The sequence below is a fragment of the Scophthalmus maximus genome, chromosome 2, assembly GCF_022379125.1.
Source record: "Scophthalmus maximus strain ysfricsl-2021 chromosome 2, ASM2237912v1, whole genome shotgun sequence".
NCBI classification, from domain to species: Eukaryota; Metazoa; Chordata; class Actinopteri; order Pleuronectiformes; family Scophthalmidae; genus Scophthalmus; species Scophthalmus maximus.
The window spans coordinates 2,517,999-2,543,781 of NC_061516.1; the positions used below are offsets into that span (position 1 = coordinate 2,517,999).

General features: G+C 41.8%; 1 protein-coding gene across 3 annotated transcripts in view; it reads left to right on the plus strand.

Annotated features, from left to right (window-relative positions):
• Positions 1-25,783, plus strand: part of afap1 (actin filament associated protein 1) — a 108,837-nt gene that overhangs the window by 76,644 nt on the left and 6,410 nt on the right. For 2 of the 3 annotated variants that reach the window (XM_047330497.1, XM_035626483.2), the window contains exons 4-13: positions 6,267-6,375; positions 6,490-6,701; positions 6,785-6,964; positions 14,800-14,886; positions 16,088-16,163; positions 20,335-20,487; positions 21,695-21,906; positions 22,425-22,570; positions 23,421-23,535; positions 24,510-24,755. In XM_047330497.1, coding sequence (XP_047186453.1) covers positions 6,267-6,375; positions 6,490-6,701; positions 6,785-6,964; positions 14,800-14,886; positions 16,088-16,163; positions 20,335-20,487; positions 21,695-21,906; positions 22,425-22,570; positions 23,421-23,535; positions 24,510-24,755 — 1,536 coding nt within the window. The remainder of the gene's footprint in view (positions 1-6,266; positions 6,376-6,489; positions 6,702-6,784; positions 6,965-14,799; positions 14,887-16,087; positions 16,164-20,334; positions 20,488-21,694; positions 21,907-22,424; positions 22,571-23,420; positions 23,536-24,509; positions 24,756-25,783) is intronic. The other variant, XM_047330496.1, reaches the window with a different exon arrangement.

The window sequence follows — 25,783 nt, forward strand, 5'->3', positions numbered from 1 at the left end:
ACAGCAGAATTTGATTACGAAATGAACTGATACTAACTCAATTAACCGAATCAGGTTAGTGACAAAAGGACCAACCGATAGGCTCATATGATCACAAAAAGTGCAAAAAGTAACATGTCAGTAGAGAATGGTTTGAATTCCATGTAATCTAACCTCATTTGAATCAGAGGAAGTAATCTGATTTGAGCAGATTCAGAGTGCTGGTAGTGAGCCCCTATCCAGATCTGCATTGGATGGGATTCTGCCGCATTTAGATAGGGAACGGATGTTTTGGAGATCTGTGGAACATTTGAAGCTGATCAGACTGCACTGCGCCGTTGTGTGTTAATGTTGTTGCAGTGTGTGTGTGTGTGTGTCTGTGTGTGTGTGTGTGTGTGTGTGTGCGCTAACGGTCAGCATAGGGACAGTATGCACTTTGACCGCAGTGAACTCCTGTACAGTTTCAGTGCCCCGCCATCATTTCTCTGCAGATCTCTTGAGTGATACGGCCAAGCTGTTGTTTTGGAAAATGGAAGCAAAGGTGAAAGTTAGACAGTGTGTTTATGTGCATGTCTGTCCAAAGTGTGCATTCAAACGCACTCCACTCCTCCACTCATGTGCCTCAAAGCTTTCCGCCACCATGCACAGACCAAAGGGATCACATTCTCTGGAGTGCAAATGTAATTTATTCTGCTGCACTCAGGGAAAAATAAACTTAGCCAAACAATCTGTGTCTGCATGATTATTAAGGGTTTTATTGTTGCGCAAATGTCTCCTAAAGTCAGTGTGACGTGAGACATAAAACTTCAGTTAATATCAACAATTTCCCTCTATCAACACAAACAAGTCCAGTTTTACACCCATTCTCAAAGCTGATATTGCACACTAGTGTTTGACTTTTGAGTGCTTTTTTTCGTTGCACTTCTCTGCCTTTCTTTCCTCCTGCCTTCCTCTCCAGGGGATTATTTTTGTTTTTTTTGGTTAGGGCTAGTTTAGGGAGGAGAACGCTGGTGGTGCTGGATTTTAGCGGGGCAGCATATCCCTGCCAAGAAATGAGTTCACCGAACCGCTGTTTCCCCCCAAAGGAGATGCGATAAGGTTTCTGCTAGAGGCAGACTTATAGATGAGAAGAGAGAACGGGGCAGGATGAAAAGGAGGATTTACAGGGGGAAAGATGTGTGTTGACTGAGACAAGAGACAGAAGAAGGAGTATCTCGTCTTTGCATTGTGTACAGTGAACCAAGAATGCCTTAGAAGATCAGCTACAGTGTGCCTTGTTCGAAGGGCAACCTAACAGAATGGGTAAGACAGAGAAACAGGGAGGAAAGAGAGACCATAGTGTTTGAGAGGAAGTGAAAGAACGAAAGTGTGAAAACACAGACTGAGACAGTCAGGTCATGGAGCTCCAAACATTTTTGTGGATGTTCTCATTGGACGGTGGCAGTGGTATTCATCAGCTTTTAACTACCATCTCCAGGATTCATCCTCTTTAGGATTTAACTTTAATTAAAGTTGATCAGATTAGAGCTGTCTCATTCTCACACAAACAACTGGGCCGTTGCTACACGTAGGATTTAATGTGAGTTGTATGAGTGTGGCCATTGGAGATGGATACAAGTCAAATGGAAATCCGAGAAGACCTGGCAGGTTTTCAGAAATCAATTCAAAATAGTGGATTGAAAAAAATGATTTCATTTGAAGTTCAGGACACTTTCTTTTGGGTACCTCAGGTTTTAGACCCTCTGTCATGTCACACCATCTGATGGAGATTAGTGCTGATGCAGCAGAGATTTTAAAGTAATAGTATTAACTGGCAATATGTGAGTCTTCTGCAATGTCTGTAATTGTACAAAAGAAAGCATTTTATATTTGTCACGTGACTTTCAGGCTCTACTTTACTCAAACCTTTTGGGTTGACTTCTCAGTACTTTTATTATCTTTATCATAAAAAGGTTGCAGTCCAGTTGCTGCAGGTCCTGTGGTCAAGCTCATACACTGAACAACACAGTTTAACAAAAGCTTTTTTTATTATTATTATTATTATTATTTTCAAGACATGAAGCCATATCTTACATCTGATCAATAAGGTGATGGTCAGGTACATAGTTGGGACATTGCTATTCTCACACAGTGGTGAGAGATTGTGCTTTTGACCAAGAAAAACCCAGTTCGAAATCATGACAGTCATATGAGGTAAGTAGGGGTAGAACAAAAATTGATTCACTTGTATGTATGCATGCATCATGATCGTTTCTTTTGAGGAATTTTTGTCTATCCTCCCCTGAGAAACTCTTAAGATTAGTCTTCTCAGGCACCAAGCAAGGCCATCTTATCTATGGCAAGCCGAAACAATCAGAGAGCAGCTGAAGTCTCTATCGAGGTGCCATAGTCGCAGGGAGATGACGACATTAATCAAAGCTAAATACACTACAGAGACAGGCAGACTGTCATTGGACGCCAAAAACACTGTGAACCTGTTGATCTGTATAGCGAACCGGAAGTCTCCTCAATATTGAGCTCTTATAATAAATACTTCTGCTTAAGACATCCACGCTTTCTGTCTTCCTGATTCAGCATTCTCTCCATCAATTATTCCATTTCAGTTTATTCCATTCCAGTTTTTTTATTATTATTATTATTTAAGAATTATTAATCAATATTCAATGTACTGTTTGTATTATGTAAGCTGAGGAAATGCAAGGTACTGATTGTATATTGGGGAAGATGACAATTTATTATGTCACCAAAGCTCCCTACAAAGAAGAACTTGCATGTAGACGGCAGTCGGATGCAGGTTAAAGCTTGGGAAGAAAGGTCCAAAAGGCCCAAAGGTCAAGGATGATGCTATTCAATAACTGACTACTTTCATACATGTCACTTTTTTTTTGGCTGCAGACCCAAAGCTTTCCGAGACACATCTTGCATCTAATTCATCCAAATAATAACCAAAGAAATAAGAAATAACCTCTGGAAAAGTCTAAAAAGGACCTACCAATAAGAAACTCACAGGTCGTCCTCATAAAAATGTCAGGCGCAATTTCTCTAACACATTTTTCTTGACAGTCCCGTGATTCTCCGAAATGCTTATTGAAATAAAATTCAGTAGTTTCCTTTCATCGCAGCAGCAGCATAATTATGGCAGAATAACTGTTGTCCACTGTCACTGCACAGTGACACACACTTTCTGTTAGCCATCGAGGTCGCACGCCAGCCAGAATGTCCCGCGTTGCCACGGCAGTGGCCCCTGACATCATTGCAGCGCTGACGCCTGATTGGGCCAGCTGTAACCAATGGCCCATAGCACACAGAGTTCCCTAACATTTATAGAGTTTCTCCCCCTTGTAACCGGCCCGCCAGCGGAAAAATGGGTCCTAACACCAGTAAATAAAATCAAAAGAGAAATCAAAGTTGGGTTTTTTTCACCGGAGGAAAAAGAACGTCTGCGGCCATTGCAGCTCGGCCACTGCCCTGTGAAAAAGGGCTTTCAGGAACACTTGAGGCCTGGCCTCCAGGTCTTTGCAGCTTGACAACATTTTACGCACTTTGAGGTTGTCTGGCACTGGCTTGTAAGCCTGGATAGACTACTTATTAGACTGAGGCCCCGGAAGAAACATTGATTCATGGGTTCATGCTGTACTTCTGTGGTCTTCTGTAAGCAATGATTTAACACATTATTCTCTGTTAATTCAACCCATTTGATTAACAGTCATTTGTAACGATAGCCATTCGACATCAGTCACGTCACAACGCATCCTCTTTCTGGGGACATAAAAAATCAAAGACACACACTACATAAAGTCCTTTTTTCACTGGGGACATTTTGAAATGTCACAGTAGAAAAAGATAAATAAATAAAATTATCTGTAACTAATAAAATGAACGATCTCTCAGTTCCATGTTTGCTCCTGCTGGCACACTGTCATGGCTGACTGGGACATTTGAATAGAGCAGTCATTGTCCATGTTGTTTTTGCTGAGTCTCATCTGCCTTTAATTAGGGTCGACCAATAGGATATGGCTTTTTCCGGGCCGATAGGATACCGATTATTACTAATTTAAGAGGCCAATAACCAATATTTTAAACAGATATTTGTCTGCAGTAAAAAAGGGTCAAAAGGCATCAAAATATAGAATAATACAAACTCTTAACACAAAACTTTGTTGAAATGCCTTGAAGCATATGTTTGATTCACAGAATCTTTCAACATGACCTTAACCAAAAAAGTTAAGTCTACTGTTCCGAAGTGAAACAATGATTGTATGTCATTAGCAGAAGCTTCTCAAACCTCTTATCTACGATATACCCATTGACAGGCTTCTCCAGATCTCTGTCATCCTCTATCTAGCTTTTTGGCAAGTAGCCGTAGCCGACATGAGCTGCCCGCGCGTACATGTCATCGTATAGGAAAGCCTACCTAGGACAAAATACATATTTGCATTCTCGCAGGGGAAAAGTAATGCAGATTTACTTGGATCAGTAACTGTAATATAATTACTATTTCGGAAAATTGTAATCCCTCACACTAGTAGTTACTGGGAAAAGTAATAATATTACAGTAATATAGTACTGAGTAATTAGTTACTGCCCAACACTGGCCATGAAGTGTGTATATATAAACTATATACAATGTTCACTGGGTATGCATCGCCCCCTTGATGCTTTTCATTCAAAATTGTTCCTGCACCTTTTGAGTAATGGATGTTTTGAAGAGAAATGGATGCTACTTTACATTCCAAGATGGCTCTCCATTAATTCCTATGCAGGTCGCTTACCGAGCATGTACGCCGAAAAAATGCATCATGTGTGTCCGAGACTTCTGCAGGCCAAGCTGGCTGACTCCCTACAAAAATATGATATTATACGAAAATATATATATTTATATATATAAAATTTATAAAAAAAATATATTTAAAAAAAGATCAATCATTTGGTTCTTCTACACTTTCCAGATGTTATTCAGTTTGCTCCTGAAACATTTGCTTGACCTAAAAGTGATGTATATGCCGACCAGTGAGACATTGTTTTCTGTTTGCTGCAGAATTAGTTCATGGGTGCAGTTCTGTTGTTTCCAAGAGTTGAAAATCTGGGCCGCAGCGCCGGCCAAGCTGAATTACGTCAGGCTGTGCAGTTGATCCCGTGTTCTAACAACTGGATTTGTGCGACTGTGCGATGCCAAAGAGAACACGTCCAAACAAAGGAGGTTTCATTTCTCCCCCTGCCCTCTCTGCTCCTGTCATGAGCTCCGAAACCGTGATATAATGAAATCTCCTCAAACCACTAGAGGCCAAATTGTTTGTCGTGCAATAAAGTCGACGCCTCTCTGTAGCTTCTTTAGTCAAAAATTAGCTCGTTTCTCTAAACTTTGCCTATTTGTTTTGGTTATCAAATCACTTCTTGACTCCGTTCCAGTCTGTATTAAACAGCCCTAACAAGACTTCAGGTTAGGTTTCTTAAACCAACACTTCTCTTGGCCACTCGCTTGTTTTCTCTGTCACACAGTACCTTATAATTATTTTTCTTTTCTTCCTCACAGGCATTCATTCTCCGTCTCCTCTTTTCCTATTTTGCATTTAAAACTTTTCTAATGTCTCTGCAGTGTTGCTACACCCATTTTAAGTTGACACCTTGGCAAATCTGGAGCGCTGCGCTGATCAAAAAGAATGTCACTTTGAAGTGATAAATTGCTGATCATCTGTCAGCATCACTGAGAACTCACCAGATGAGCCTTCAGCACTATAATTCATCTTTACCTCCATACTATATTATTTTTATTGCTTTGACAGAGGAATTTCTTCCATTACCTCAATCTGTTGATGATGTCAGTCTCTGTGTAGATGTTGTTGTTCGATATTTGTTTTATAATTATGATTATGACACCTTGCAATTTGCTGACTATAAGTTAGACCAAGCCTGTGGGCATATGATATGGGGTTTATATTGCCGTCTGTTCATATACAGTATGGTATATGAATGGAATTCAATATTTTTATATTATTTCAGAGGAAAATGTGCTTGCATATGTTGAATATTTCGATTGTAAACACTATACATGAAGGGAAACGTTTGAAAAGGTCAAATCTTTGCTTGTGAAATGTTGTGACAGTCGATGTGTCAGCTGAGCTGAGGTATGAATTGAGGTTGTAGAAATTAAGCACTGACATGTGCGAAAGCGTCTGAAATCAGTCCAGATATAATCAGTAAAAAGGCAGCTGAGATGTCGGTCAGTGTTTTGGTGACGAGTCAGTTAACTTCAGACTAATCAGTTGAAACTTCTGTTCTCTCTACAGCCTCCAAACAACGGCCCCCCTCCCCTGCCCAGCTCCTCTCTACCAGAAGGATACTACGAGGAAGCAGTCCCTTTAAGCCCAGGAAAGGCTCCTGAATACATCACCTCCAGTGAGTGAAGTGTTCATTGACATGCTACTGCGCAGAAACTCTCAATGTTTTGTTTAGTTTCATTTCAATGAATAGCAACTAAAAGGCCGCTTATGTGCGCACCGTCCCTCTCAGACTACGACTCCGACGCCATGAGCAGCTCCTATGAGTCGTACGACGAGGAAGAGGAGGATGGGAAGGGCCAGAAGATGCATCACCAGTGGCCGTCTGAGGAGGCGTCCATGGATCTGGTGAAGGACGCTCGCATCTGTGCATTCCTGCTGCGCAAGAAACGCTTTGGCCAGTGGACCAAACTCCTCTGTGTCATCAAAGATAACAAACTGCTGGTAAGGGAGGCTTATGTATATGTTAGCACATCCTTGAAAATTGAGTTCCTCCGGTGTGACCTTCCCCTCCTCTCTTCCTCCAGTGTTACAAGTCCTCCAAGGACCACACCCCCCAGATGGAGCTGAGCCTGTCTGGGTGCAGCATCACTCACATCCCCAAAGACGGCAAGAAGAAGAAGCACGAACTGAAGATCGTCCACCAGGGGGCCGACGCCCTGGTGCTGGCTGTGCAGAGCAAAGAGCAGGCTGAGGAATGGCTCAAGGTAAAACACTGAAGTGTAAAACCACACACAACCCACTTTCATGTGGAAAAAAAAAAAGGGACTGAGATGGAGTTCCAGTGCTCGGATAGTTGAGCTCATTCTTGAACCTGGAAACAGCAGCAGACAAAATGGTCCATTCTTAAATTGACAAAGCACTCTTCATGGTCATTCATGGTTCAAAATAACAACCCTAAAAAGCTATCGAAGCACATTACAAAATAATCTGCACTCAAAGTCCACTTTTCCTAGAATGTTTTGCCATTTCACTCAGTCCTCATCAGCAGATGAATATCTCTGCAGCTCAACTTGGACAGGAGTGAGGAGGACCACATGATATGATCAAAAACTGCAGAAGGGAAGGAGTTGTTCTTGAGTGGAGACAGTTTTCAAGTTAATCATTCATCTATGGAGAGGGGTGTAAGCAGATTTCTTGGTGTTTTAGATATTTTTGCCCCGTTTTAACCAAAAGTACAAGGACATTTTTATTTCAAGGACCTACATAGGGTTCCTGCAGACCGCTGTTTCCTGCGATTCTTCTGCTGTCAAAAGACCATGGGGAGTCAGCTACAAGAAGCTTTTTCACTCCGGTCCACCAGACGGCAGTAATGCAGAAGATTATACAACCAGGACACTACAACAACAGTAAACATGAAGAAGATTCAAATCGTGCTGCTGTTGATGGGAAAAGAGAGGAGCACTAGTATCAGAGCACATTCAAAACACCCATACTGCTAGACTTGAGGTAAGGGAACGGATTTTACGAGCTATTGCAGAGATTGACCGGTTGAAATAAAACCCTGGAGTGCTCAACCAATTGGGTATTTTTATTATCATTATTATTATTATTAATCTTTATTTCAGACACGTACAGTAGGTCCATATAAGCAAAGAAAAAAAGATACAAATACAACACAGGGACAACAAGAAAAAATCTAGACATTGCAGTTCACAACCACAATGTTTAAAATACATCAAGACATCTATTCCAATGTTTCCAATAACAAGATGAGTATCATGTGTCACTTTGTGTCGGCTCAGTCAAGGCCCATACAGTTATATTTTTTCCATTAATCGACAAATACATTTTTACATAAAGTTCCTCAGCACTGCATGAAACGTGGGAAACATTTCTAGTAACAGCATTGTCACTAGCACTTGCCCATCTTGTGAGCTGAAGCAGGATTCTTAGCGCATCATCATATGCCACCTGAAGCCTTTTCACTTTTGTTTTACTATAACTGCACCACAAGTGGGCAGTATCGAGTGGAGTACATTTGGCCCGAAAGACGGCATTTTTTACATTGTTGGTGCACATGTGAAATTTGCGTGCCAGCATATTGGCTTGGGCATACAGTTTGCAGCACTGGCGCTGAACGTCATCATCACCATCATCAACACATAAATGTTGAAATTCCTAATAATGTGACCCAAATATTTTACTTTGTTTATAGTTAGCACTTGATCTGCCACAAAAAAAGAAGGAAAGATTTGCTTCTGATCCTCATTGGTTTTAACAATCATGACAACACTCTTCAACGAAGTCATCAGCGTACATCAGATGGTTGATCAGGCTGTTCCCCATCATACATCCAGTCTTACACTGTTTTAACCTCCTAGAAAGTTCATCCATGTAAAGATTAAAGAATACAGGTGACAGTATTCCACATTGTCACACTCCATTAGTCACTAGGATGCAGATACACTCTTACCCCATCTAGCTTGCATGGTTTGATTCAAATACCAGCAATGCAAGATCCTCATAATGTATGGTGGACATTGCTCGCTTATGTAGTTTAATAAATAACTTACCATGATTAATTCTGTCAAAAGTTTTAGACGCATCCAGAAAACACATGAAAATTGTATGTCTTCTATAATTGCTTCAGTGCATATATACACACATCTGTGCTATGTTTATTTTTAAAACCAAACTGATTGTCAGTGTTTACTGTAAAATCTTGAAGCCTATCCAAGAGAATTTGTTCTAATACTTTAGAAAGTATGCTAGCCAGGGCAATTGGCCTGTACTTGTCTATGCTGGAGATTTTACCAGCTTTATCTTTAATTACAGGTACTAAAAAGACAGATAACATAGAATCTGGTAGTATTCCATGCATTAGCAATCCAGAGAAAGTAAGATTGAAATTCTACAGCTGGCATACTTCAGATGTTCTGCTGTTATTTGGTCAGGTCCACATATTTTGTCAGTTTCTCAATAGCATAGCACACTCCATCTGTTCTAACAACCATACCCTCATTGTTGGGGACATCATCAACATTAAAATCATCACTCTTAACACAGTTAAAAATACCCATGTCATTTTTTCTCCATAGTTCAACAATATTTTCAGACCCAGTAATCCCATCGATACTGGAAGGCAGGGCCATTTTACAATTGTTGATAACCTTTACTTCTTTCAAGTCATACAAATTGATCTGCTGAAGCTTTTTGGCCATGGAGTTTGCCCTAATCGTTTGCTCAATTCTTTTAATAAACCGTACAGCATATTTAAAATCAGCATTAGTTTGTTTCTTAAGTTCACATTCTGGGCCATTCCTAGCTTTTCTGATAAAACCCAATTTTTAAAAGCTTCTCTGGCCTCTACATGGAGTTCAGACACATATTCATTCCATCCTGGCCTGAAGTTATGTTGTATAGCCCTTTTTTGGCACAATGATTTCCTGCAGTTTTTCCAACAACTCAAAATGTTATCATACATACTACATATTTCTATACCATGGTGTTCATTCTTACGATTAGTATTGACACATAGAATGGCATTGAGTGGTATATCAATACCACTTAGGCTCTTATCCGTCAGTGAACTGTAGAGCCAGAGATCTTCTTCTGTGAGCCTTGACCAATCTAATTTCCCAGTTTGCTTATGGTTTTCATAGCTGGTCAGCTCAGGTAGACTCTCAAGATTCAATATCATATAGATAGGTATGTGATCAGTTGTGGCCAAACCATACACAATCTCAAATTTCTATAGACAATCATGAGTATCGGCTGTACATATGCAGTGATCCAGCCATGCTTCACTGGTTTTCAACTTGCTGTCATGGCATATTGGATAAAGGGTTGTCCAAATACAGTATCATTATCTGAAATGTCAGCATTCACATCACCCACAACAAATATACATGTATATGAACTTTCACTAATATATTAGTAATATATTATAAGATATTCATCCTTATTTTTGGTAACCTTCATAAGGAGTGTAGGCATTTAGGATTATGAAGACTTTCTTATTATCACCAATTTCACAGTGGAACTTCCTGCAAAGTTTCCTGGTTCCTGGGGAAAGTTTCTGTGAATAATTCAACGCTTTTCCTACAAATGAATGTCTGTCTTGAGCAATTCTACAGCTACATGACTCAGAGGTAAAATTGCATCATTCTCTTATTTTTGATTGGCTGAGACATCGACGGCATCGCAGTTTATTTACACCCACTCAAAAATCACTGTTTTCATATGAATATTTTTTACAGATATTTGGATTCTGACTTTTCTTCATATTTGTGTCAGTTTCCTCTTGTGTTAAAACTGTCACCAGAAGACATGATTGCAGTGGAGCGAAATGCCGAAAAACTATTTTAGCTGTTCCAAAATGACTTTGAACCACATCCTCGTGGTCCACTGCATGAAGTGGAGAGCTGTCAAACACAGTAAAGGTTGCCGTGCACCGGCGTCAGCAGTGCTCAGTGTAGATCGCCGTAGCAGAGTTCAGATCGGGGTGAAAGCCTCGGGGTCTCTCTCTGTATGTTTCATTTTGGATATTGTTGTCAGTGAGATATAATTAGATGCTGTGTGGCCTTCAGACAACGTTTTTCTAACAGCATTGTGGAGTAAAGGGTGTAGCTCTTTATAAGAATAAGTCGGCTTCAGATCCTCAGGATGGGCCTTTTCCTGATATTGTGTGACCAGTGGTTTGTTTCTGCTGGTTTCACTCTGATGTGAAGATGTTAGCTTTGTAGTGCGTCCTCTTCCTGACTTTCTTCTCTGTCCCCCCCCCCCCCATTCCTTTTTCGCTCTCTGATCTTTCCCTCTGGCTGCTCGACAAGTCTGCAAAACAAACCCACCCCCCCCCATGGACATCAAATTGGCCCCAGTACGCTCTGCTTTTTGAAACCCTGTGTCTATTTGTTGTCAGTGCATTGCCAATGCCTCTGGGGCTCTTTTCCCCTATTAATCGCAGGAGGAGCAAACAGGGCTCATCTGGTCGTTGGACTTAAAAGATACCCCCCCCCCCCCTCTGCTCTCCTGAGAATCTCCTGGAATTCCTTGTTTGTCCTCAACAGTGTATTGTGTGCTATTTTAAGATTCCCCCTCGTCCATTTCTGTTTTTTTTCACCTTTACCAAAGGCTTTGTTAAAAGAAATGAAGCGTGGAGCAATGTAGCCCCTGCAGACCATTGATGGAATCGCCAGTCTTTTTATTTTCAGTTTGCTTTCTGTCATTTTCTTGAAGCTCCGTGTCCAGCGCCGTGAGGAAACAAAGTTCTAAACAGTTTGTGTTATTCGTCTTGATTCGATTTCTCGTCCTGCACAGTAATTAGCCATTGTTTATTGATTGGCTGGGGCAGGTATCTGCAGGCGTTCGCAGCCAGACCCGAGAAAATATACAAATCGCAGTACCACCCAAACTATGGTAATGAACACGCTAATTGTTGCTCGGAGAAAAAGTACTGGGCCTGGCCGCGTATTTAGTCAGGTGCCTGGATATTGGAAACATATTGAAATGATAACACTGTGGCAGCCAGTGAAGCCTTTTTGTTTGCTTGAGCCATACACATGTCATACTGCTGCACTCTACAGTCATCTTGTCCACTTCTGCGCTCACACCCTCCTTTTGCAAAACAGCTCTGGATATAAAGTCCATGTGCAGGGTGTTTGTGTCATTGGTGGCAGAGTGATGGAGGCTTGGATTCCCTGGCTTGCTCTGCGTTCCCTCCAACCTCAGGGTGTGTATCAGTGGCGTCCGGCCAAAAAGATCAGCTCGTCTTTGTGTCTGTGTTTGGACGTTGCGTTGCTAGGACCCATGGGTATCAAGCAGTGACTCATTTTTTCATTATTCCCCTCACTTTTTTATTTTCTTTCTTTTGACCTCCCTTTTTCCCCGGCTCTTTTATTTTTGTCCACTCCTCTTGAATTCATCTTGTAGCCACAGGCATAAAACTTAAAAAACAGCCCCTTCTTGCATTTCATATTGACAATCTGGTTAATGGAAACAATGATTTCCTACAGCCATTCCCACCCTCATGGAATCAGCCGTCCGACGGTGTGTCCACATGACAGAAGTGAGGCATTAGAAGCAGATGAGGGACAGGAAGAGGAAGGGGCTGTTGTATACTAAGTAGCGATGATGTGAAGATGTATTGAAGAGGGCGAAGGAGAGTGAGAGGGAAATGGAGGGAAGAGGATGCAAGGTGAGAGGAAGAGGGAGAAGGAATGAGAGGAAAGTAATGGAAGGAAGAGAAGAAAGGAGGGTGAAAGCAAAGGTAGGAGAGTCCCTGAGTGTTTCCAATGCCTGCTGGTTACTTTAATGATTCTCCCAGACATTGTCTGCTAACGATGTGTTAATGGAACATGCATCCTTTTTCATTGTCTTGATTTCTTTCCTGCTGCAGTTTGACCTGATGTCCTGCTGTAACTGTTAAGTGCTGCGTCTTCATCCTGTGCATGTCATTGTCAAGGTTTATATTTTTGTAATGTTTATTTTAATTTGTGTATAGCATTTAATCAATGTCACATACTTACATGCTAGCAGTTGTTAGCTAGTTGGCAATGCCTGTCTCTTGATGGACCTTGAAAATAACACAATGCATTAAAAAACTGCCCAAAACTCACACAAAACATTGAATTAGTACGAAACCTACAGGCGCTAGATCATTCATGTGTTCTGATCATGATTCGGGATCCATTTTTAAGTTGTGTGAATAAAGAGTTCCACATATTGATCCCTCAAAGTCTGTCCAAGTGAAGATTTTTATGAACATTCACAGCCTGCAGCTCCCCACAGTCCCATGTCCCTGAACCAGAGAAGTAGGGATGGGCCATTTCGAAACAAATTGAATAGACAATGTCTACTGTGAAAAGGACAATTACAGTACATTGTTGGATATAATCAAAGTGTTGTGTTCTTAACACTAGGGAATAAGCACTTCTCTTCACTTTTTCCCCCTACATTTCTCTTCATCTTGCGCCCTGAAGGAAACAACGTCCTGGATTCTTGAGTTTCATCAAAATCATCCATCTTTGAAGACGTCTTTGAGCCAAAGTTCTGCCTCAATTCCCCTTTCTCCTCAACAGAGTCACAGTCATGTTGTGTCACCTGACCTGGGTACCTTGTGCTGATTCGCTGAAAATGAATCCATTTGTGTCCAGCGCTCTTTCAAGAACATCACTGGCGTTTGGGCCAAACCCTACTGATAATCACGAGACAATCATGTCATTGGTCACTCAGGCATTTATGGATCGACTGGGTGATTTCAGGAAGTGGTGTTGGCGCAGTTTCTGTCAGACCTACTCTTGGTGATCTAATTAAGGCATAAAATGCACAATGATCCAGAAAAGCACAAAAAAAGATACAATTCATGACTCCTCAGCTTAGTTTTTCCTTTGAAAATGAGGCTGCACTCCGTCACATTTCCATGACACTTTGATAGGGTTAAAATAGCACTACTTATGTATAGAGGCTTTGAGCAAATTTTATGGCATGAATACATCAACCTAATGAAACCACTTCAGCGCTTAGACCATACAGCAGCAACATGTCGATCACCAGCATATTGCTCCTCACTGAACGTGGTGTTACAGCTCCCCAAAAGTACCACACACTAACTCAACTGTTCTGTATTGTCCGACCAACCTAGTACCACAGTCTGGAGATGCAGCTCTCCAGTGGAAGGTTCGCATGGTGTTGCTGTCTGTCTGGCCTCTGAGCTGCTCTCCGAGCCAAACCCTCGGAGCCACAGCCTGTCATTTTCCCGCGAAACCCAATTATGCTCTCTCCAAGCCAAAACCAATGAGCTGAGGAGCTCTGCGCGACCAGAGATGGTTCAGAATGCTTGTGGAAAAAGCGAGGGGGGAAAGTGTGTGTGTGTGTGTGCGTGTGCGTGTGTCAGAGTGCATTAGCTGACTTGCGTACACAGCAGTTCATCTGAAATCTCATTTCCCTCTGTCGGCCGCTCATCAACACACACCCCTGTCACCGCCACATGCCTGGGACTGCCAGATCTGACAGCGGGTTGCCAGGTCTGAAGTCCAACGAGGTCATGGTAATGCACACTGGCGCCCCGTCCAGAGCCCTGCAGATCTCATTCACCCCTACTGGACCTTATTGCATAAGGATTCCGTGGACGTAGTAAAATTTTGTGGTATCTTAATGTGTGTAGCAGACACCCCCCGCCCCTCCACCAGCTCCTGCCACACATGCATGCGAGTGTCCAACTCCTTTATGTCGTCCACTGCATGGGCTGCATTGCCTCATGATCCCTTGGCTGCCATCCAATAGCATGATGGAATATGAGAGAGGAGGGAGTTCACCATACATGTGGCCCGCATTACCCCAGGCATGCCGTCTAGGCTGAAGGAATGAGCTGCTTAATTATGTGGCAATGGTGTGAGGAAATATTTTAGGATTTCTAAATAAAGGGATCCACTCAGGTTTTCGGATCGTGGTGGGGACCTAACGTTCCACCAGCCTGGTTAAGACCCGGCTGCGTATAAATTGAAGTCCCTCGGCGGTGATCAGCATGTGTCTACTTTCCACTTATTTAATGTGAACAGCAGCCTTGTAAGCAAACGCTGTATTCCTTTATGTCTTCCAGGTGATGCGAGAGGTCTGTGTTAATGGCAGCGTAGACTCGGACGGAGTTGGATCTGGATCGCCTGTGCACAGACCTGAACTGGAAAAGGTAATGCTCTCTTACACTGATTAATTTGTATGTCTGTAATACGATTAATACCTTGATTAATGTAATGTACAGCCCTCTTATTTCTAAGGCAGTTCGTTTCAACAAATATTTTAAGCAGCATATTTCATCAATTTTGGCTAATCAGATCAGATTGTGCTTTCCGCAGCCACAAATGTTGGGGTTGTTGTGAATTAGGATCGGCCTGGACTTACATTTTGGGCTACATCTAGGCCTTAAAACCACTCTACGGTCTTTATTTGATTGATACATTTTTTAAATTGTTTTTCTAACACTTCAGGGCTGCAGAACAAGCTGTAAACACAACATAAATGCAAGTGTGTCCCGCCTCTTTTAGCTTAGTTTTTGGTCCCCACCAACTCCTGAGGGAAATATCAGTCTCTTTAGCTACTAAATGCTCCATTACGTTCACCAGCTAGCCTGTAACTTTGTCTTTCTGCCATTTCTGATGTTGGGCAGGCAGTTGACTGTCCGCTAGGAAGAGCTTTGCATGCTGGTGCTGGAAAAAAATGGTTGACAAAAGCAGCGAAACTGAAACAAAATGGGTCGTGAAACAAAAATAATGAGCTGAAAGATGTTGAAATTCTGCAAGTATTGTTAATTTTTCGATTTCTTAATTGGACCAAATAATTCTGGGTGGATTGTGCTGTAGTTCACAAACATTTGTAAATTCACCTCCGTTCCATAGGAACCTCATTTCTTTGCGTAATCCAACACGATCACACTGGGCAGTAAAATCTGTTTGCCAAATATCACTCAAAGGGAAAATGTTGGGAACTGAAGGTAAAAAAAACTGCTAGTCATTGGTTTTCATTTGGGGAAAGCAGGTAAAATAGCAGTTAACGCAAGAGACAAACTGTACCCTGCATTTATGTGTGTGCCTGTACATGTGTGCGTGTTTGTGTTTAGTGGTGGAAAATGAGCCACATCAGAGGCACTTTAATGACAAACCGCTCCCAACTTGGCACAGCGAATACAAGCCCAGCCTAATTATTCATCTATAACATGTTGCAGATGCAGAAGGGATTTTTTTTTCTTTCTTTACAGTGTACAATGTAATGAGACAGCTGTGTTTGTGTGTTGATGCCTTGACTGACCCTGTCTGTTCTTCAGGAACTACAATTTTGGTCACTTTTTAAAATTCTTGTGCATCCTTTCATCTTCTTGGTCTTTCCACGGCCAGAAAGCATCGTGTGACAGGCCGAGCTCCGACGGAGAGGTGACCCACGAGAACGGGCACAGCGACTGCAAGGACCAAGGTGAGACCCAACAACAACCGAATGATCCGTGACCATTTTTTCTTCTTCATGGAAATGAAACATCCGTTGCTTACAGAGTGATTCATTTACATCCAGTTCATCAGAGCGTTTTGGTGTTTGTGGGAAACACAAAATGACTTTCTTGGTGATATCCCGCCCTGCTTCAATTGGAATTAAAAGAGAAAGAACATTGATGATGGAATATATTAAATTAAGCTATTATACTGACCGCACAGGGTGACAGGTCATGTAAGGGAATGAAGTAAAAAAAAATTGACGTTGTGTTTCATGGTAGTGGCAAAATGACACAACTTAAATTAAATAAACTCACTGTAATTGTAAGCTGCAGATTCGCTAAAATGTAAAGCAATATCCATATTATTATCTGTGTTGAGCTCACTTACTCTGCATCAGAACCAGAAAAACTTCAATGATAGAAAAGTTGCTTCGTGTACATAAGTCAGGAAAGAGGAAGCAAATAAGTATAAAAGCACTATTGTAAAATAGTAATAATAATGAATACACAATAGAATAGAACAACCATGAGGTGTGGGCCCACAGCTAACAGTTCAGTGTCTGGGCCAAAGTCCATTTCAATCATAAACATAATTAACCTGTATGTTTTTAATGCTTTTTAATTTACTTGCAATGCTGTTTTTTTTATTTACCACTGGTTAGTGATTTTAAGGATTTTATTTTATATGTTTGTTGTCAGTTTGCCTGATGGATGTGCGAATATTGCTGACTGCACAACAAATTGCCCCTCTGGGATATTAAAGTTATGCTTGATCCTTAGACATCCCTCGAGGGCCCCATTAAGTTTTTGAGCACATCGCACTTATCTGTGAATTGGGGTGGCTGGAGATACTTGTCTTCGGTGAGGCGTCTGATGTCAGATGGTAATGATGATAATGAAGATGATTCTACTCACAGTTGGTCTTTGCTTTAGCAATGCGCGGCTTGTCTTCTATTTCAACAACAACAACAAAAGAAAAACAACAATTTGTTTATTTCTCCCGGAAAGCACAACATTCCATCTCTACGTTTCAGTCGCCATGATGCTCAGCAATGACACGCAACAGCTTCCCACAGACCGTGACCCTTCAGGCATACTGCTGGGAGGGACCACCCTGAAAGACATGTTATTATGGTGTTTTATATTATTTTCAGACAGGGTAAAATGTTGTTGTCATGAGAACTTTTTGGTATTTCCAATATTTCTCCCCCCAGCAAGCTCGCTGCCTCTTTTATTTCCGATCATTGATTTATTCCCGTCCGCTGACCAGGATTATAAGAAAAACCACGAGAGGGGTCCCACTGCCTGTTTTATCTAGAAATTACAGACAGGCCGAGCGAAGAAGGGGGTCAGCAGTTGGGATTGTGTCACATTTGTGGGATGCTTCCACATCTGTGAATGGTTTGGTGTTTGAGTAAAATCCCCATCATAAAACAATGCATATTCATGCAGCACCATCATTGTATGACTAAATCACAAAGCATAACAAAATGTGAAGTGAAATGAGGGGTAAGACATTATCGGTATTGTTGTTTCTTGGAACCAACAAAAAGATTGTCCTCAGCTTGGACCCAGTTGTAAATGTTGGGGATATCACTGCTGCCTTTCCCCCTCAATCTGTCTCATAATTCAGAGTAGCCCTGAAGAAGGCCAGACTTTAACAGTAACGCATGAAGAACGAAAAAAAAAGAGCATTTAACCTGTTTGTCACACGGAGATGGTCTTCCCCTGCAGAACTGCATGCCAAAGCAAAGAGATACAGGCGAAACAAGTCTGATTATTTACTGTTTGTTTGCTCAGCAGACAAAGTTCCTCTGGGAGAAGAATCTCATTTTACTTGTCAGCTCAGTTATTTGCATTGTCGACTAAAATTTAACACAGAGGTATCTACAAATGTATGAACTCATGATTCAGTATGTACAGTTTGCATGAATTTATAGCCGATGGTTGCGTCATGAGCAAATTACATTATGGTGGTCTTGTGCTTTGCTATCAGATCTGCCTATGCTCAAACCCAATCTTGTCCCTTTTAACTTCAATTCATAGTTTTATTTGTATAAATCACAACATACATTATCTCAAGGAACTTTACATAACGTAACGTCGAGAACATACAGTATTACAGAGAAGCCTAACAGTTCCCAGAATGAGCAGCACTAGTAGTAATGATAATAATGATTAATAATAAAAGTTGAGTAGTGGTGTCAGATCTGGATCCTGAAGCTCTGGAGTCAGAAATTATCAGAAAAATAATGACTAACTGTCAACAGGTACAATATGTGAATGTCATTTGAGTGTTAAAATACGAGTCACTTTTAAAGGTATAGTTCAACACTTTGTCAAATGCATAGTTGGATGTTAGATGAGATGACTTAGCTTAGCTTATCATAGCATAAAGGCATGGAACCATCCAAAGATAACAGAATCCCTCTACCAGCACCTCATTGGTTTAATCTGCACAAAAACCATAGTGAGTTAACTGGATTTTTCAAACTCCTACTCAAAACTCAAGACATCCAGACGTCAAGAAGAAGACAGGAAATGATGTCTCTGCCTCCTATAGACGCGACCTAAAGCTCATAACGATTGAAAAATTGTTCATGATCATATGGTTGGAATGATGTCTTCACAGCATCACTGTTGAGTCACCTTAAATTACATCATATGCCGTAGTAATACATTAACCTTTGCAACCAATTACATTAGAGACATGATCTACAGTATAGTGACACCTGTTCAAGCAGTCATTCATCATCATGTGGTTCAGCCCCCCCCCCCCCCCCCCCCCCCCCAGTGGTCCTCCCCGTCCCTCAGTTCTTCCCTCATTCAGTCCCTACGTCTCAGCCTCATCAGCCTCATTCTTTCCATGGCTGGTAACAAAAAAGAGCTGATTTACTGGAATCAAAATTTACCTGATCAGAGTTTTCCTGCTCGTCTCTTGAAGGGAAAAATAGTAATTCCTCTGTTTTCCTTTTTTTTTTTTTTAAAGAGGAGGGGGATTCAAATCGCTTTCACATCTGTGTGTCTGCTTTCCACCTCAGGCCTGCATTGTGTGTGTGACGTGTTTTTGTGTACTTAAAAAAAAGATTTTTTTGTCACCATGGCAGTTGTCACATCGCATCAGTGAAGGCGAACGCCATACGGAAGACATGTGGAAAACAGAAGCTCGTCGGGGCCAAAAACAATTGAACGCAAAGAGTTTGTCATTATTGTACCATTTCAGATTACTGTTCATTAGTTTTTTTCTGCTAAGATACGATTTGTGCAAGGCAGGAACACGGGGTGCAAACCAACTCCGATCACATACAGTATATCACTGCGTGAGCATGAGTGCGCCCAGAGTCGCTCCAGACCCTCGGCTTCAGCTGTCTTGGTATGATGACATCAGTGAAGGAAAATGCTTTATATTTTTCTCCTCCAGCTCTTCTCCGCTGTCTCTTTTGCATCTGGCATTTGAGAGTAGTTTTCTTTTTTCCTGTCACATATTGTGACCACTACTTTCGGTCTCCTTTTTTTTTTCATTTTATCGCTTTGAATCTCTCTCTCTCTCTCTCTCTCTCTCTCTCTGTCTCTCATACTGACACACACATTTAAATACACCGCAGACCATAGTATCTAAAAACAGTGAGCCAAGCAGAAGCTATTTTCCTCATTTAAATAGACAGACAGACAGATGCAGGGACTCAGACATAACCTCTTAAGACCTGGCTTACTTGCCTTTAGCCCTCCTTCCAGCAGAATGTGAACTGTCATTCCTCTGGCTGTCTCTCTCTCTGGATTGAAACCAGGCCAGTTCAGAGCAGGGATTGCAGACGGAGCCTAATCCACCAACAAAGAGCTTTTGAACCCCGCAAGGGTCTGATTAAACCCAGTGCAAGTGATTCTTAACTCTCGGTTGTTTATAGTAGAATCTAAGGTTGCTCTTTCTCGTTTCTTTGTGACGGTACCGCACAAGCATCCAAACATAATTGAATCAACGTAAATTAACTCGTAGCATCTCCCTCACTAATTTCCTCCTGTTTGGATAATGACGGCGGGGCGCATTGAGTCTCCGGGAGTCCCTCGGAAAGGACAGCACGCAGCACATTGCTAATTTCCCTTCTCCATCGTGAGCCATGAATTTAATTTGCCATCTCCCCTGTTTCCCGGTCTCAGGAAAAGGGAAGAAGAACTCTAAGTCTGAGCACAAGACCGGGACGGTGGGGAAGGGTGCGGGGAAGAAGATCACCAAGATCATCGGGCTGGGCAAGAAGAAGCCGTCTACAGACGAGCAGACCTCGTCGGCAGAGGAAGACGTACCCACGTGTGGTAAGAGGAAGCCGCTGGAGCTCGGATCCTAAACGTCCCAGTGGTTTAACAAAAGAACTCTGGAATAATTATACTTTTAAACTTTAGAGGCTATTTTTCTGACAATTACCTCAAACTTCACACAATCATAGCAGCATTTTTCCCCCTATTTTTCTTGCCTCTTGTGAATTAAGTGCGTCATCAGCATATTTCATCATTCATCTGTACATTACACACTCCACTACCTGACTATTTTCTACTCTACAATGGTGTTTCTGTCTCCCTTTTTCTCACACAACCAAGAAATATGGCAAATTCGTATTGAAACTATTTTTTTTTTTTAAAGCAAGCAGCGACACAAACCCAGAGCCGTTGAGAGAGAGAGAGTAGCGACAAATCCGTTCACTCCAATTGACCATTTTTTCCAGCAGTGGCGGATCATGGAGCCTCTCAATAGTTCCCGGAAGTGAGCAGCAATGCATTAGAGTAGCAGAAGAATGGCTCAATGAACAGTCTGTGTTGCACTTATGAAGGGTAAGACGTTTAAATAATCAGATTGTATATTATAAGCACATCCGAATCAAATCAACATGCGCATTTAAGCATGTTAGTGGATTATGATTTATGATTATTAATGATTTATTTATGATTTTTTTTAAACGATCGACAAACTACATAGAGCAACTACATAGGTATGTTAGTCTGCTAAATTACAAAGCGATACATTTATTGACTACTAATTACCAAAAATCGCAGTTCTGTCACTCTGAATAATGGATTCTTATTGCCCTTCAAAATCTTCCGGGAACTATCTGAAGTCTACATGAGTCATTTGACGTGCAAGCATTTTGGACTTCCGCTGTTGCTACTCTCTCTCGACACAGCTATGCACAAACCGAGCCAAAACCAAAAGGGGTGGGGCAGACAACAGGGCCTGGTGAGTTCAGATTCTCTGTCGCCCTGGAGAGGGTCGTCACACTGCCCTGCTCTCCTCAACTCATGTTGAGGCTCATTTGTGTGTTGGAATGGCAAGTAGCTGCGCATATTGCACCAGCTTTGCTCTTTTGCAACAGATCCTAAAAAGAGATTAAACCGGCCGGCCAACCAGCAACGACTACATTAGGGAAAGGCCAACCCACCTCAAAGGAAAAATATGAACACGCCACCCATAAATATCATCAATCATGGACTCGCATTGCTTGTCTCAACATGAACCTTTGATCGACAGGCTACCTGAACGTGTTGTCCAACAACCGCTGGCGGGAGCGCTGGTGCCGCCTGAAAGACAACCAGCTGCTCCTCCACAAGGACCGGGACGACTTGAAGAGCCACATTGCCTCCCTGCCGCTGCGGGGCTGCGAGGTCAGCCCCGGCCTGGACCAGAAACACCCCTTTGCCTTCCGCCTGCTCCGCAACAGCCAAGAGGTCGCGGTGCTGGAGGTGAGATTTGTCTCTGGAATTGGTTGATTTCCTCTGGTATGCTACTAGCAAATACTGCTTTGTCCCGTTTTCCTGCTCATTCTTTGTGGTCCTCTCTTGTGGTAAAACTTCTCCACCCACCCACCAGTGACTTGGGTCCCTTGTATTTGATGTTGATGAAATTCCTCTATTTGCCGCTTTGTTTGGATTCTCTCCCCTCATACCATATACATGCCACCCTCTGCTTGACATCTGGATCCCTTTCATTTCACTGTAAAACCTTCATTACTGAGTCATGGGTGGATGGTAGAATGCAAGTAGTAGTTTGTTCCGACAACAAACTACAAGAGCTCCAAATTATGTATGAAAGAAAAACTGTCCTGAGAGCCAGAAGATCCGAGAAGCAGCTTTGGATGTCATCTCAACTTTCATTTTGTTGCTACTGTATATTTTCTCAACTGTAGGGCAACAGTTGAATTGACAGCAGTTCCATTGCACGTTCAACATCATATGAACTGACATGTATTGAATTCCTCCAGGCCTCCTCCTCTGAGGAGATGGGTCGCTGGTTGGGGGTTTTATTGGCCGAGACTGGCTCCACCACCGACCCAGCCACCCTGCACTACGACTACATCGACGTGGAGACCACCGCCAACGTCATCCAGCTGGCCAAGCAGTCCTTCTGGTGAGGAACACAAACAGTGTCTTTTTCTTTCCTTATCTAATTAGCTGTTTTTTTTATTATCTTTTTCTCCTTTGTTCCTTTTTTTTCCTTTTTGTTTTGCCCTTGTCTTTTTTTAATCTGATGAGGCATGTTTATTTTAATCATGAACATGGTTGACTCCTTGTGTGAATTCTTGAAGAGAATCATTTATGTAATTTATTGTAATATTTTAACTAGGACTGAACAAAATAAGAGAAAGAAAATCACAGTCTGATGTGTATTTAATGCAAAATATTGTACGCTACACCATACACAAAACAATACATGACTCTATGAGAATTTCTGCTGTAGGAATAAATAGAAGAGTACAAAATAAATATCTGATTTTGCTCCAAATCAAAACCAATACTTCCAAATGTGTGTATTTCATCGGTTATTTTCTTTAACCTTCTCCACTCTTCTAACAAATCATACTCTCGGAATAATTCATACAGGCAAAGAACATGTAGTGAACTAGAAGGACACTAGTTAAATTAAATTCAAAACTGAAATCAATGAATCAATCTAGTTTTCATTTTCTTTTTAACACTTAAATGTCTCATATAGAGACATTTAAGTGTTAAATGTCTCATATAGAGAATGAATGCTGGATTATACAGCATTATTTTCAATACAATAGTGTTGGACTGATGATTACTCATCCCGTAATGTAACCAAAGGCTTGATGCTTATGCTGTTTGTCCATGTTCAGTGTGTTTCATAGACTAACGTGTGGTTTGAGCTGTGGCATGCAAACCTGAGGTTATAGAGCCACGGAATTATAGAGAAATTAAATTTTTTTTTCACCGACGTTGGTATATTCTCCTCACAGTTTCACAAGTAAGCGTGCTGTCTCCCCTAACCCATACCTGGACAACCCAGTCAACGGCTACGCCTGTCCCACTGGAATGGCTTTACACTATGATGACGTGCCCATTAACGGAATGGTAAGGACATGCCCGTTCACTGCTGGTACACATAACCATTGATAGCTGTGTTCCAATTTAGGGGCCGCATCAATCGGACCGCAGGCTTTGCGTTTCCGATCTCGGCTGCCCAGCATAGCTTGTTAGCTTTGTCACAAGCACACAATGAAACTCGTGATACGTTCACCCAAGAAGGATCCACTCATTGGATCGGAATGGAAAGACAAATTGTATTGGCTCTGTTTGAAGGAGCCTCCGAAATGGCCACTGTGACTCCATCGGTCTTTAAATAAAGCCACCGAAAGAATGCAGCCCCTGAATTGGGACACAAATCAAAAAACTAAGCACAGCCCAACACAGTAACTTACTTTAATTTGCTTCAAATTCTCGCTCAAACTTCACATTCACTGCTGCTCTCTTTGCTAACTGCTTTTCACCTCTCTATGTAGCATTAGTGCAGGGGTGGCCAACAACGCCATCATAAAGAAGCAAAAAAAGAGCCGCATGTAACTCCCGCGGTCATGCTCCCCCAGAAGAAAATGTTGTACATTTAAAAGTTAAATCCATCAAGGTCGTATGGATATGAATGATGATCACCACCATTACTATCCTTGCAATGCGTTGTATGGACACTGACCCCAACCCACATACAATTCCAAAAATGGGGGGAAAGTAGCTTCTTTTGAAAATATAATGACGTCATTTCAAAAAGCAAACAAACATCTAGTGCTGAAATTTGGTTATGACTGTCAGTCGTCACACCAAACCGCGACGTCCGTACCGTTACAAGTAGAAGTAGTGCTCTCTAAATATAGGCGGAGTTGACCTTTATTGTCATATATTGCAATAACACTTGTTATGTAGTGTATGTTAACTATGTAGTATAACTAACATTATTTCACTATCATCTCTTCTCTTATTTCTCTATACTTTTCTCTCCTGTTGTGTGTTGTGTCTCTCCTCTCATTTTGCACGCTTGCCTGGTCTAACCCAAGGAGCCCCAGGCGCCGTACTCCCGTCCCAGCACAGGGGGGCGCCAGCTGAAAGAGGAGGCGCACTATGAGAACGCTGAACCCTATGAGAACATGCCCCCACCCAAGCTGGCCTCTCGCTATCCTCCCAAGCCTTCCTCCTCTTCTGCTTCCTCTTCCTCCACCTCGGCCAGTCACTACAAAACCCCTGTTTCTAAAATCTCTTCTAAGCTCCTCTCTGGCGATGCTAAAACTAAAGGCACTGCTCAGGTGACTGGCACTCTACTGCTTCACACTAACCTTCCCTGCTTCCCCTCTTGGATATTTACAGAGTTGCACTCACATTTCTATCATCCTCTACTATTAACAACATGTTTCTCTTTAGTTGAATATGATTTTTTTGTGTTTTTCAATAAGCCTCAGTGAATTCATGAACATGGTCTTGTTTGTTTTGCCATGGCCTCATCACACAGGAAAAAAAATGGCCATTTGCTGATAGTACTTAATTGTTATGGCTTCAATCATTCATTATGTTAGACGTTACCTCCAGCTTTTATTGTGGAGGCAAATGCCTGGAACAGACTGCTGGTGCTGAGTAAAATAAAGTAAAATAAATCTCACAGCAGAGGTCATGAGGCTTGGCCATCATATTGTCGCTAGATTTATAACCAGACAAACAGATTTCAGTTATTGAGTTATCTCACACAAAAGCAGAGTACAGTGTTAAGGGAAAGTTATCATTAAGGAAAAGATAAACCTGCTTCAAAAATGTGAGAAAAACGTTCAATGTTTGGGGGGGGGGGGTTTGTGGATAGAAAAACAGATGAAAGAACCTCTAACAGTACCACTTTATAAAGTTAGGGTTTGGCTGTTTTCACGTGCAGCAACATGAGCATCGTTTTGGAGACGTTTGCAAGCTGAACCAACACAATGACTCAAAGAGACAAAAAGACTCAGTAGAGTTAATGCACATTCCCTAGATTTGTGTGACAATCTGTGCGTTTGTCACACAGCTTTAATAGCTCCCAAAAAGGAAGCCAAATCATCGTCACTGCCCCCTGGTGGCTGGCTGCAGTATAGGTCATAAACCCTGCCTACCTCATGGTAGTGGTTGAGCCCAAAAGTAGAAAGTCCAAAAAATAAATACACTTTTCCCAAAGCGGGTTTCTGACATTTTTGGTAGTTCTTACCAAAGTGATGTATGTTCAAGTGTTCACATTTCTGGTACGTTTTATATATTCATTATTGCAGCTTTATTATCAGAAAGTAATTTGCATCAGTGAGCCTCATCAAAAGGT